This window comes from Myotis myotis, unplaced genomic scaffold, assembly GCF_014108235.1.
Source record: "Myotis myotis isolate mMyoMyo1 unplaced genomic scaffold, mMyoMyo1.p scaffold_m19_p_6, whole genome shotgun sequence".
NCBI classification, from domain to species: Eukaryota; Metazoa; Chordata; class Mammalia; order Chiroptera; family Vespertilionidae; genus Myotis; species Myotis myotis.
The window spans coordinates 86,226,210-86,240,087 of record NW_023416368.1 but is presented as its reverse complement, the minus strand read 5'-3'; the positions used below and the strand labels follow the sequence as shown (position 1 = coordinate 86,240,087).

The window sequence follows — 13,878 nt, the reverse complement described above, 5'->3', positions numbered from 1 at the left end:
CTCCTGACGGTGCTAGACAGTAACTTGGTCTCCTGGCCTTAAGTTTTTCCCCTTCCACCCCCCTCCCCCCCATGCTGAGCCCAGCAGCACCTCACACCCTAGGACTCTTTCCTGCCCTCCCTCCCCATCTCCCTTGGAAGCCTTCTTTTTTTTTTTTTTTTTTTTTTTAATGTATTTTATTGATTTTTACAGAGAGGAAGGGAGAGAGATAGGGAGTTAGAAACATTGATGAAAAAGAAACATCGATCAGCTGCCTCCTGCACATCTCCTACTGGGGATGTGCCCGCAACCCAGGTATATGCCCTTGACCGGAATCGAACCTGGGACCTTTCAGTCCACAGACCGACGCTCTATCCACTGAGGCAAACCGGTTTCGGCTGGAAGCCTTCTTGATGGCACCGGCACACATTACCAGCTTCACCTCCCTCCACACCCCAACTTCCACCCCTTACAGAGTCCCAAAGAAGGCCTCTGCACCTTCCCATATGCTGTTACCGGGATGCCAACGTCTCTTCCATTACCCCCTAAGCCAGCGGTTCTCAACCTGTGGGTCGCGACCCCTTTGGGGGTCGAACGACCCTTTCACAGGGGTCACCTAAACACATCCTGCATATCAGATATTTACATGACGATTCATAACAGTAGCAACATTACAGTTATGAAGTAGCAGCGAAAATAATGTTATGGTTGGGGGTCACCACAACATGAGGATCTGTATTAAAGGGTCGCAGCATTAGGAAGGTTGAGAACCACTGCCCTAAGCTTAGCTCCCATGCCCTGTCCTCCAGCAATCCCTTCCTACCCACCCCCACCCCTCAGCCCCCCTCCCTCCCTCTGATCTTATCCTGGCCTCACAGGGCAGGAGGTGTCTATATCAAATCCTGTCTCCTGTGACTGTGGACTTCTTGGGGATCCTGAAATTGCCCAGCGTGGGGTAGGCATAGAGGAGGCACCAGTAAGGGTTTATTTTTAATGAATGAATGGAGAGGGAGGAAATGGGTACAATAGTCCAGGCAAGTGAGTCCAAAAGGAAGCCTGAGGATGACCCAAAATTTCCTTAGTGACCGCCCCCCCCCCCACCCCCCGAGTGTGAGGAAGGCCTGGTCACCTGTGGCAGCAATGGCCGATGCAGAGGATCCTGGACTACTACTTCCACCCCTACCAGCCTCTCCCTAGGGCTGCAGAAAGCAAATGCCACACAACATCAGGCTCATTTGAGGTGAAGAAACTGAGGCTCAGAGTAGACCCCACCTGCTGAAGGATTTATGCTCCCTGAGCCCAGGGGGACTGGTTCATTCACTTGGGGAGGGGTTTCCTTGCTGGATTGTGGGAGCAGCGGGGCTTTTAGATGAAGCCAGGGCTGCATAACTCCCGTGAGGGATGAGGCGTGGTTGTGTAACTCCAGGACTGCTCCTGCTGACCCCGAAGGGCCCTCTCTCTGGGTCCTTGACTCCACAATGTTGCCTTGTACTGAGTCTGTTTCCTCATCTGTAAAGTGGGGGGTGGGGGTGGCCCTTGCTCTGGGGGCAGGAGTGGGATGGAGTGAGGGAGACATCTCATGTGAGCAGATACCTCATCCACTTCACCTCACCCAGGATCCTTACCCCTGTCCCCGCCCCCCCGCCCCCCCATATCCAGGACGGCCCTGGAGAGTGGCTGACCCTGGACTCCCAGGTCATCATGGCAGACAGTGAGATCTGTGGCACCAAGGACCCCACCTTCCACCGCATCCTCCTCGACACACGCTTCGAGCTGCCCTTAGGTGAGTCTGAGAGCACAGGACCCTGGCCCAGTCCCAGGAGAATGGCCAGGCCCGGCTAAGCCCACACAACCCTCATCTGAGGACAAGGCTTCCTCTCCCCAGGGGAGAGAGTTTTCTGGGTTTCAGCCAGTCAGCTGAGATGGGCACCAGCTGCGCACAGAGCATGTTCCAGCTCCTTCAGGTCACCAACGGGCAGTCAGTGCTCTGACCCACGGGACTCAGGTCTGAGCCGTCCTGGCTGGTCCTTGAGGAGACAGTCTTCCGTGGGGGTGAGCTGGGCTTAGAAGACAGGCAGAGGCTGAGAGGCAGGAAAACAGAGGCAGAGAGGCACACCCACCTTTCCTGGCAGCAGCTTGGTTCTCCCACATCATCCTTCCGAGAACTCATGGCTCCCCCTGTTGTAATGCTAGGGTGCACCTTCTCTCCCATCCCCATCCATCTCCAAGGCAGCTGGGGCCGTGCTGGGCAGGGGCCCCACCCTGTGCCTCCACCCACCGGAGACCAGCCCCGTAGGCCTGCAGGCGGCATCGGGTGGGTGCTGAGGGGCAGGCAGGGGCTTCCAGGCTCACAGCCAGGGCTCCCCTTGCAGATATTCCCGAGGAGGAAGCTCGCTACTGGGCCAAGAAGCTGGAGCAGCTGAATGCCATGCGGGACCAGGACGAGGTGGGCATTGACATGGGGGGGGGGGGGGGGGGCTCTCTTCTTCCTGCGTCCGTCTCTTTTGTCTCCTCACGTCCTCCACTGTCTGTCTCTGTTTCTCTCTCTGCTGGTCTTCCCCTGTATCTGTGACTCTAACTCCTCATAACCCGAATAGATCAGTGACTCATGTGGTCCAATCTCCAAGGAGGATGTCAGCCAGGAACACACAGTCTAACAACATAAGGATGATGCCAATGGACTCAAGTTCTTCATTTTTCAAACACCCTCAAGGGCATACAGGGGCTCCGGAGCAGCTCTCACACCCCCTCTCTGCCCCACACCTCTCAGTTCCTCAAGTCAGACTTTCCTAAACATTCTTCTCTCCTACCAGCCTCAGCCCCTGTACCTCTGACCTTCCATGCACTTCTTCTTCTTGGCTCTGTATCCCCACAGTGCAAAGGCCCAATATGGCCCAGGAGACAGTCTTTAGAAGGTGAGGGCAAGGAAGAAACAGCAGGCAAGATACAACCCTCTTTAGTGAGAGGTGGAGAGCAAGGGGGCAATGCTTACATGGGAGTAATTTTTGTCCAACCTCATTTCTCTCCCTCTCTCTCTCTCTCTCTCTCTCTCTCTCTCTCTCTCTCTCTCTCGTCTTGTCCTAATCTCTTTTTCTTTTTTCTATATCTGCGTCTCACTGTCTCTGTGCGTACCTGTCTCCCTCTGGGAACATTTGTATCCTTCTTCTCTAGAGGGAGAGGGTTTGGGAGACACGGGGAGTCAGGATGGCCATCCTGGTCCCCTGGCTCTGGCCCCCTCTGAGATGAGCCATCTTTCCTTCCCTCCCCTCAGTACTCATTCCAAGATGAACCAGACAAGCCTCTCCCTGTCCCCAGCAACCAGTGTTGTAAGTACCTGTCAATTCCTTTCTTGGCATCCCTTCCCCACCACATGACTGTTGTGTGTAGCAGGTCAACTCCCTTCCCTTCCAGATGTGGGTCCTAAGAGTGGATGGTACCTGTTCACAGTGTGGTGGAAAGAAGAAGAGATCTGGGACTTGGGTTTGCGTTCTGCCTTGACACTGCACAGGCAGGCCAGTGGCCCTCTCTGATCATTGGAGTCACTCACTTTGAAATGGGGCACCTGACAGCCCTTCACTTTGAGGGGTCCCAGGACATCTAGAGGCTTAAAAAACATTTTGCAGACTCTTTAATCCCATTACTCAAATCCTAGATGAGGACCTCTTTCATGGAGCCAACACAGGCCCCGAAGCAGCCCACAGTCAGAGGGCACAGACAGTCACTGCCAGTCCTGCCAACACATGTACAATAGGTGCACGTACAATGGACAAAGCTGTTTCATTCGCCCATTTTCTTAGATGGAGAAACTGAGGCCATGAGAAGAAGCAACTTGCCCAAGGTCACGCACCTGGCAGGAGGCAAAGCTAGGACTTGAACCTGGGTCTGAGGGACTCTTCCCACTGCACCGCACCTATTAGTGCTGATAACGCTCACGTTCCTCTGCCTGCTGCCCCTTGTCGAGGCTGGAGTTTTCAAGATTGTTCATGTTCCTTGGCCCTGTGGATGCTCAGATGTACCCAGACCAGGTGTCCACGGGCCAAGGAGATGCCTCTCTCCTGAAAGTTCCTCCCAGTCCTCTAGAGTGGAGAGGAAGTGACAAATCAGAGCCTCAGGGCAGAACCCGAACCCATAACACGTTGTCCCCACCCCACACCTCAACCTCTTCCTCCTGTTCCATCTGCTTCCTTATCCCCCTTCCCTCCTCTCTCACAGTCTCCCCTACACCCATTTCCCACTCCCCCACCCCATATGCCCAGGAGGGAGCCTCGAGGGGGGAGGTGCTCAGGGACTGCCTTTGGGGAACCCTGTTCTGCCCTGATTTGGGTATGTTACCAAGAAGGAAGTTTACCAAGAAGGTCGCTTGACTTCCCTGCCTGGGGGGAGTCATCACTTCCCAGAAGGAATTATAAGCACCCTCCCCATGAATGGGATCATTGAAGATTGTGGAGGGGGAAGGCCAGTCCAGGAGGAGGCAGGAGCCCATGACAAAGAATCCCTGGGCAGATGGGCTAACGTGAATGGTGGGTTCAGTCGGGAATAGAGACCCCCTCCCAGCACTTACCTCCAGGCCTTCTGGGAATGTTTCAAAGGAGTCAGGATTCCGGTGCAAAACATTTCCCCACAACAACAGGGAGTGATGGAGAGAGTTGTGGTTCTCTTCCTAGCCCCGAAGCTCAGAGGCTGTGCGACTTCAGGCTGCTCATCCCACCTCTCTGAGCCCTGTTTCTTCCCCTGTACAATGAGCAGAATGATGGAACGGGGGGGGGGGGGGGGGCGCGTGAGAATCACCCAACAGGCGTGTTTCCAAATTTAGGATTTCCAGTTCAATAGTGCTTTCCTTACACACGAGATAGGAGAGGGAAGGAGGAGGGGTGCTGCCCTCAGACTTCAGAGTTGGAAAGCCCTTATCCTCAATGCCCCTTGTTACCTCCTGGCTGAGCCTCCTCAAAAGATGGAGCTATCCAGCCTCCCTCCCAGGGCAGTGGGTGAAGGCGGGACGCATGTCAGGGGCTGAAGCACTACTGGGGGACGATCCTCAGTTTGAGAGGTGATCTGGGTCCTGGGTGGGAGAAGGCGATGGGGAGAATGAGGAGGATGGGGGAGCCTCCTCCTTGTGTCCCCCTACCTGCTCCCTTTTATTATCTCTGCCCCTTCTCTTTGTAGGCAACTGGAATTATTTTGGCTGGGGTGAGCAGCAGAGTAAGTACTCAGCTTGGCGTTCTGGGAGGCCTCAGGGAGGTGGGCGCCTTGGCAGCTCTGAGGCCCCCACCCCACCACGCAGGGAAGCGAGGAGCCTGTGGCTGGCACGCTGGGGCCAGAGTACTGGCAAGACCCCTTCTGTGCCCTCCTGCCCCCTGACCGCTAACCTCTGTCTTGGGGTCCTGCTCTGTCTGGTGGGAAGTGGGCACTGTCAGGGGGTGGGAGGGTTCAGCTGGGAGGGATGGGCATTGGGCAGGAGACCGGCCTGTCTCCAGCTGGGCACTGTGACCTCCATCCCCCCTCCCCATGTGGAACCTCTCCTCTCCTCTCCTGTGACGCCTTCCTCTTTTTGTCTCCCCATCTTCCTTCTCCGCCTGGAAAGGTCACTCGGGGTGTGGGTGGGAAAGAGAGAGGGTCTCAGACAGAGCAGCAGCGCAGGGTCCCCAGGCAGATATCATTCCAGAGACCCCAGCTGCAAACTTGCCCCCCGGGGAAGGAGACAACCCCCCCCCCCATTTGGTTGCCCAGTTTTCTCCCTGAGGAAGAGCTTCCTTATCGCCACGTCCTGCCTCTTCCAGAGAAGCCCAGTTCCTTAGTCTGAATAAGAATCTCTCCTCCACCAGCTGGGGGCTCCTCCCCCAGGGGTCCCCTGGCGGACAAGCTCCACCCCCTCTCCCTCCAGGACCAGGGGAACTGTTTACACTTACTTCGAACCAAAACACTTTGTCAAAAACAAGTCCGCCAGAAATTAATTTGGGCAGAATAGGCGTTAGGCAGACAAGATTTGGCAACAACCCGTTTGGCACAAACAATATCATCAAAAACAAAGATGTTTTTGCCTTGGCCAGTGTGCTCAGTGGTTAGAGGGCCGGCCTGCGAATGGAAGGGTCCCGGCTTCGATTCCCAGTCAAGGGCACGCGCCTAGGTTGCAGGTTCATCCCTACCCTAACCCCCTACCCCCTGCAAGGGCGTGGGCGGGAGGCAACCAAGCGATGTGTTTCACATCGCTGTTTCTCTGCCCCCAGCCCCGCACCTGCTGTTCTAAAAGTCAATGGGAAAATATCCTCGGAGTGAGGCTTAAAAATAAATAAATAAATAAAGATAATAATTAAAAAGAAGAAAAACAAAGATTTTTTAGCTAAAACCAATTTGGCTAAAGCTGATAACTGGGTGAAGAGCAAAGACCATGGGGCCAAAAGCAGACCTTGTTGTTGAGACACAGGCGTCTGAGAGTTGGAAGCAGCAATTTTGCTAAAAAAACAAAACACAACACGCGCACACAAAACTATTTGGTAAAAAGCAGAGTCTGGGTAAAAACAAAAAGAATACAATCAAAAGCAATTTGCCCCTCAGAAACAGACAGTCCGTCAGAACACACACACACACACACACACACACACACAGCCTCCCTCATGTGATTTGGTTGAAAACATCTTGGCTTTGTCAATGTCAGTTTGGTAAGAAGAACACCGAATTTGGCCAAAGACCCAGATCATTGAATAGACAAATTGTCCAGAGTTTTAAGGTTGTGTGTGTGTGGGGGGGTCATCCAGGTTCCAGACCCCCCACCTCAGGCTTTTACAGCATCACAGTTTCACTCTGAAATCCAAACAGCTCAGTCATGGACATTTGCACCTGGCTCTGCCTGTGATATCAGTGCTGACAGCACGCAGGGCCTCTGAGGGCCGTCCTGTCCGACGGGGACGGGATGAAAAGCCTGTAGGTCATAGTGGCCCAAGTCACACGAGAGACCAGAAACCAGAGTTGCCGGCTTGGTAGGGCAAGCTTTGCCAGCTGAAAAGGAATGAAGGTTTTTCTGAAGGCAACATAACTTAGGGAGTGAATAGCATCCTGCGTGAAGTATGAATTAACTGTTTAAATTGACCACATTTTAAAAATCGAACCTCTTTGTCGAATATATAGAAGCAGGCACAATTCCCTGGAAAAGAATTAAAAGGTAAAATAGCAAAGAGAGAAAAATAAACAAAGATCTAGGAAATGAACAAAAGTATGTAAAAGCATAGAAAGGGGCAAGCCACCCCCTGGTTTTAAAATCAGCAGTGAATTGATGCCATGGGCTTGTCCAGTCAGGGTTTCAACTCTTTTGCACCCGTTTTCCACCCAAGTGTTGCTTTCTAAGTAAATAGAGTCTGTCCTGTCGCACAGCAACCTACCATCCCTTGACACCGCTTTCTTCTTACTGAGAAAGAAGGCCCGTGCTCTTTTTGCTAAGGAAACCAAATAAAACATTGTTTGATTATTATGTAACACTTGGAGTGTGGCCGCTCCCCCCTGCCCCATCTCAGTGATGGATTCTGGGCATGTGGTGGTCTTGCCAACCTACGGATCTAGTGCTTTTTGAGGTAGATGGTGCCTTGTCAGACCCCCTCTTGTCTGTGCATGAGAGTTCAGACCTGGGGTCTCCATTCTCAGATATCAAGAAATCTCTTGATAAAGGGCCGTTGTATTCCACTTTGTCCTGATCTTCCTCTAACTTCTTTGAGTGTTTGAATGACCCCTGTTATGGGAAACTCACTGCTGATGGGGAAAAATGTTTTGTTTTCAGAGAGCCTGGACTTCGGCAAAGTCCATTCTTACATTTGAGCTGAAGGACATCCTCCAATTTGTGATTATCCTCATATTGTAAACTGGACCCCAGACTCTAGGTCCAGTTTGACCCATATAAGGCAACACAAGGTTTTCACCTCCCTTATTCTAAAGCTTGTACCTCTATTTACATGACCCAATACCCTTCATTCATTCTGGTAACGATTACTCTTCTTGGGTTAGCAACCAGTGAAGATCCCCTGAGTCTGAGATACTGCTTTGGCCCCCATTGTGTTCTCTCTCTCTCTCTCATTCTCTCTCGTTCTCTCTCCCCCTCCCTTCCTTCCTCACTCTCTTCCCTTACCTCCTCTCTGTTCCAGATGATGACCCTGACAGTGCGGTGGACGATCGTGACAGTGACTATCGCAGCGAGACAAGCAACAGCATCCCACCACCTTATTACACTACATCCCAGCCCAATGCTTCAGTCCACCAGTATTCTGTTCGCCCGCCACCCCTGGGTTCCCGGGAATCCTACAGCGACTCCATGCACAGCTACGAGGAGCTCTCTGAGCCGCGGGCCCTCAGGTAGCTGGGTAGCTGCCATGGAACTGAGGTCCTGTGTGTGTGTGTGCGTGTGTGTGCGTGTGTGTGCGTGTGTGTGCGTGTGTGTGTGTGTGTGTCCAGCCCTGTCTCCTGGGGCGAAGGGAAGAGTAGAGGGCTGGAAGGAGCTGGGGTGTAGGTGAGTGGGTCTAGAAAGCAGCATTCTCGCTTTCTTGTAGGCAGTAGAGCCCTCACTTGACCTGAAAATTCCACAAGATTGAGAAAAGTGGGTCGCTTTGGCTGAAGAAAGAAAGTCCAGAGGCCCCTGAGAGGTCCCCCCTGAAATATGGGGGCTCCTTGCACAGCTTTATTTTTTACAATAAGCATTTAAAGATATGTTTGTTTGTTTTTATTTTAGGAGAGAGAGAGAGGAAGGGAGAGAGAGAGAAACATTGATGGGCTGCCTCCTGCACACCCCCTGGTGGGGACTGAGCCAGCAACCTGGGCATGTGCCCTGCGGGGCATCGAACCAGCGACCTCTTGATGCTTGGGACAGCGCTAACCAACTGAGCCACACCAGCCAGGGTGCAATTCCGGCACCAGGGCGTCTTGCACTCCTTTAAAAAGGCCCTGGTCCCCATGTCCTCTCTAAATGGATTGGGGTGGGGCAGGTGGAGGAAGAGATGGTATCAGTGGGGGGATGTGAAGCGTAGTGATGATGAAAAAAATCCCAGCAAGCAGCTAGCCGGTGGTCCCAGCCTTCCTGGTGCCCCTGACCCTGTGTTCCTGGCCAGCAAGCATGGGCACAGTGACTTGGGAGCTGCCCCTATTCTGTCCAGCCACCATCACCCCTGCTTTAAAGTAGACTGTCCCTAGACCTGCCCAAGAGGCGGGTCCCTGGCCCAGGTGGGCCATGCCACTGCCCGGTGCAGGTGCTGGCCCTTGAGCCTGAGAGGCTGAAACCTGAGCCTGCTGCCCCTCCTCGCTGACCTGGTCGCCCCAGTCCTGGCCTCCAAACAGAGCAATAACAAGCACCAAGCATGATATTACACAGGCTGGATATTTGTAAAGCACTTCGACAGAAGACACCTCCATCCTTGCCGGAAGTTCTGTCGGGCAACGTGAATTGTAGAGACTTGGGGTAAAATATAATTGAAAGGAAAACTTCATAAACTTTCTACTCAGACTTTAGCATTGACCGATCTAATTTTTTTGCAGGTATTGGAACAACTTTTACTTTAAATTTTTCTGTACTTTATATATACCATAGAATGCTTGGATCGTTTATAGACGGAATATTTTGGAAGGAACTTTTTAAAACACCGAACATCTACACTAGCCTCTATTTTTAGCTCCGAGGCAATGAAAGAACATATTCAAGGCAAAACATTGAGCGCACAGGTGGGATGAGAATCAAGGGAGGAAGGGTGTTCCTGGCAGAGGGCACAGCAAGTGCAGTGGCCTGGGAGTGGCCACAAGGTGAGGGGGTGGGAGGAACCGCAAGAAGGCCACTGTGATAGAGCAGGGGGCCGAGATGGGGACAGAGAGGGAGACGAGGGTGGGGAGGTGGGGGGGGTATTAGGGTTCTTGTTCCAGCATCAAGAAGGGTTCAGGAATCTGGAGAAGGCTGTACGTAGATTAAATAGGAGTCCAGAGACAAAATATAATTTTGAAAGGCTTTGGGGGTCAGAGGAGCTTAGCTTAAAGGAAACTAAGATCTAAGATTTTCTCGTCTCAGGACCCCATGCTTTTTATTCACACAACTTGTCCTGAGGCGAGGCAGAGATATACACTTCAAAGTGTTTACACAGGCATTGTCAGAATGGGGGGAATTAGCCTAGGCTGTTCCGGTGTTTGGCCAGTAGGAGGCAATAACATGTAGATTAAGGTGCCCTTTAGCTGTCTGGCAGCCAAGCAATCATCCCTTTTCAGGTTTGGGGAAATGCCCTCAGCCATTCCCAACAGGTGACTACATGTGTGACTCAACCCTGCTGAGCCCCCAAGTTCCATCAACCTTTTGATGAAACTTGAAATGATGACATGCTGGAACTGGCTTCCGGCAGGAGGGTTTGGGCCACCTGGGGGGTGCAGGGCATAGCGTGGGCTTTATCCCAAGGGCACTAAGGAGCCCGATAGGGTTTGGAACAGGGAGGTACGAGATTGGGTTTATGATTCAAAGAGCCTCTCTGTGGCTTCCATGGGAAGCAGGGGCTGCTGGGGATGAGAGTGGGTGTTGGGGCCGCATCTCGTGCAAATGGCAGAGCCTGGACCAACCGGTGAGGGCCCCAGGGTGCAGAGAAGTGAATGCATTTTACAGATGCTTGGGAGGTGGAGCCCAGGGCCGGTGGCAGGGTCTGCGGCCAGTGGGGGCTGAGGCAAGGAGTGGAGACGGACAGGCCCCGGCCCTGGTGAATGCAGGGGCTCAGCGGTGGAAGGACCAGGTTGAGGTGGGAGACATTAAGAGCCAGGAACGACCCTGTTCAAGATTCAGGAGCCCTAGGCCTCCAGGGGGGCTGTGGTGAGGACACTGATTTCGGGCCCCCAGCATGTGGCTGGAGCACTTGCCACCTCCACAGGCAGGGACGGGAGTGGTGTGCAGACAGTTATCGATGATCACTCATGTCATCCATCTGGCTTGTTGCCTGTCCAGCCCGACCATAAAATGTCCAGTGGGATTTTTGTCTCTTTTGTTCACGGCTGTGTTTCTCTGGCACCTGCAGCAGAGCCCGGTGCACAGTAGGTGTTCAAGCGATGTTGAGTGAATGACTGGGTGTTGGACCGGTGTGATGGGGGCTGGTGGGGCAGCGGCTCTGTGCCTGGTCCCTGAGCCCCACCTGTCCCCTCAGCCCCACAGGCAGCAGCCGCTACGCCTCCTCAGGGGAGCTGAGCCAGGGCAGCTCACAGCTGAGTGAGGACTTCGACCCGGATGAGCAGAGCCTGCAGGGATCCGAGATCGAAGATGAGCGGGACCGGGACTCCTACCACTCCTGCCACAGCTCAGTCAGCTACCACAAGGACTCGCCGCGCTGGGACCAGGACGAGGATGAGCTGGATGAGGAGCTGGATGAGGAGCTAGATGAAGACCTGGAGGACTTCTTGGAGGAGGAGGAGGAAGAGGAGGAGGAAGAACTGCCTGAGGATGAGGAGGAACTGGAAGAGGAAGAAGAAGTGCCTGATGACATCCGTGGTTATACTGAGCGCCAGGAGGCAGCCGTGGCCGAGCCCAAGGACTTCAAGCGCGTCAGTGTTCTGCCCGCTGCCCCCGAGAAGGAGGACAAGGCCCAGGCCATGCCTGGCGAGGCCCCCGCTGCGGCCAAGGTGGCTCCTGAGCCATCCATGCCTGAGGAAGTGCCTGCAGCTGAGCGGGTGCCCGAGGACAAGCCCCCCAAAGCTGAGGAGAGGTAATGGGAGGGGGCCTAAGGCCTGTCACAAGGTCACTATGGTCAAGGGTCTGGTGTCATGATGGAATGAACATGAACCTGGGGAATGGGTTTATTGAAGAAATCAAGGTGGGTCCAGGTGGTCAAAGGGGGTTCAGTGGGGTTGGAGGGGGTCGAGCTGGGTCATGAAGCAGTCTTAGGGGTTGTGAGGGGCTAGATGGCTTGCTGGGGTTGGAGAAGCCACAAACACATTGGAAGGACCGTGGGCAAATAAGACCCTGTCAGAGGGCCAGGAGTATGGGAAAGGGAGCCAGAGGACCCAAAGGTGTAAGAGATGATGGGCATGTAGGAAGGGGACAGGGGCACTGAGACAGGTCAGAGGGGGCACAGGGCCAAGTTGGTGTGGGCAGAGCCATGGAAGGACCAGATGTACAGAGGCTTAGACCCTAGGACTACTTCATGACCCAGCTTGACCCCTCCCCAACCCCACTGAAGCCCCTCTGGCCACCTGGACCCATCACGATTTCTTCAATAAACCCATAGCCCTGTGACAACTCCCCCGCCATGTTCCCCAGGTTCCTGTTCATTCCATCATGACACCATAGTGTCTCTGAAGGGCCAAGCCCCACTCAGAGGGTGGAGGGTGGAGGGTGGAGGATGGAGGGAGAGCCAGCCCTGGTGCCTCAGGATGCCCCTTGCCTCAGTTTCAGGCCAAAAGAAGATGAGGAAGCCCAGGAAGGTCAGGACTCCATGTCCAGGGCCAAGGCCAACTGGCTGCGAGCCTTCAACAAAGTGCGGCTGCAGCTGCAGGAGGTGAGTGAGAGCCCTGGCCAGCTCGCGCCCGAGCCCAGGGACCACCCACGCCCACACCCAGACTGGCCATGCTCCCTTCCCCACTCCTCTCATGCCCCACCACCCTGGTCCTTTTCTGGGCCCCACCCACACCAGACCATGCCACGCCCAATGGGCAGCGTGGCCATGCCCACTTCCCTACTCCATCCACCATGCCTTTGCCTCTGTACATCCGGGTCCTTCCGTGGCTCTGCCCACACCAACTTGGCCCTGCCCTCTTCTGCCCTCGCCCTGGTGCCACCAATCCTGGCCTCACCATTCCTGGCCTCACCCACACCTGCCTGGTATTTCTAAGCAGGGAAGAGGGCGTGGTGAGCTGTAGCCTTGGAGCGAGGTAATGGCTACAGCCCTGTCAGGGGTCAAGTTCATGGTCAGGGATAGAGCTTAGGGGTAGAGATCACAATTAAGGCAGCAGTCGGAGATCAGGGTTAGAATTGGTATTAGGGCAAGAGCGCGGGTCAGATTGGGTGTCAGGGTCAGGGTGGGGGAAAGGTCTGAGGTCGGGTCAGTATCGGACAAGGATTCAGTGAAAGATACAGTTGGCGCTGGGGTCAGGTGATTTGATGACTGTTCAGATGGGGAGGACTGAGACCATTACTCATTCCTTTGGTCATTCAACCTGCTCTGGGCTGGACACAGAGCAGTGTTATTGTCCAGGGGGGCCTTCGAAATTTGGGTGAGACTGGCAAGAGGAGATCTTAATCACACCCCAGAGTCTACAACCATCCAACATCAGAGCCACAGAAACTTCAAGTCAAATTTCATATCCGTTTAAACAAAGAATTTTCTTTTTTGACCAAATACTATATTCACACGGTTCCAAATTCAAAAGATGGAAAAGACTATACAGTGAAGTCTATTGAATAACTTTCACTACATCAGCAAACTGATTGAAAAAAAAACAAACAGCAGTTACTACCTTTGTAATGGAACTAGTGGTATGACAAGAAAAATAAATGTGGGCAGGCTCTCTGGGTTTTACAGATGGGACATAAAACAAACCCAAGGCCATCAGAAAACTTCCCTGGAGGAGGTGACACTTAACGTGTTCAAAATGCTTTAATAATATTTCAGATGAGAGTGTTTCCCAGCCCTGCTCCAATCACATCACCTTTAGCTGCATGGGAAATGAGGGTATGGACCCTGGGTCTACACTGAAACCTGTACGATAAATGGTCGGTTCAGAAGGTGGGAGCGCATACAAACAGATGACACAGCCTGGGCAAAGGCCCTGGGGCACAAAAGTAGACAAGTAGAGGCTGCAGGGAGCTTAAGGAATGACAGATTCTTATGTGTGTCTGAACCAGCCCCTGAGAATCCCAGGAGACTATAGAAGTACTAGAGGCCTGGTGCATGATATTCGTGCACTTGGGGGGTG

General features: G+C 53.5%; 1 protein-coding gene across 5 annotated transcripts in view; it reads left to right on the top strand.

Annotated features, from left to right (window-relative positions):
- The window catches only part of UNC13A (unc-13 homolog A), a 65,962-nt gene that overhangs the window by 13,550 nt on the left and 38,534 nt on the right, over positions 1-13,878 (top strand). For 4 of the 5 annotated variants that reach the window (XM_036315054.1, XM_036315051.1, XM_036315050.1 and 1 more), the window contains exons 5-11: positions 1,639-1,762; positions 2,352-2,425; positions 3,251-3,305; positions 5,143-5,178; positions 8,106-8,313; positions 11,115-11,669; positions 12,353-12,461. In XM_036315054.1, coding sequence (XP_036170947.1) covers positions 1,639-1,762; positions 2,352-2,425; positions 3,251-3,305; positions 5,143-5,178; positions 8,106-8,313; positions 11,115-11,669; positions 12,353-12,461 — 1,161 coding nt within the window. The remainder of the gene's footprint in view (positions 1-1,638; positions 1,763-2,351; positions 2,426-3,250; positions 3,306-5,142; positions 5,179-8,105; positions 8,314-11,114; positions 11,670-12,352; positions 12,462-13,878) is intronic. The other variant, XM_036315052.1, reaches the window with a different exon arrangement.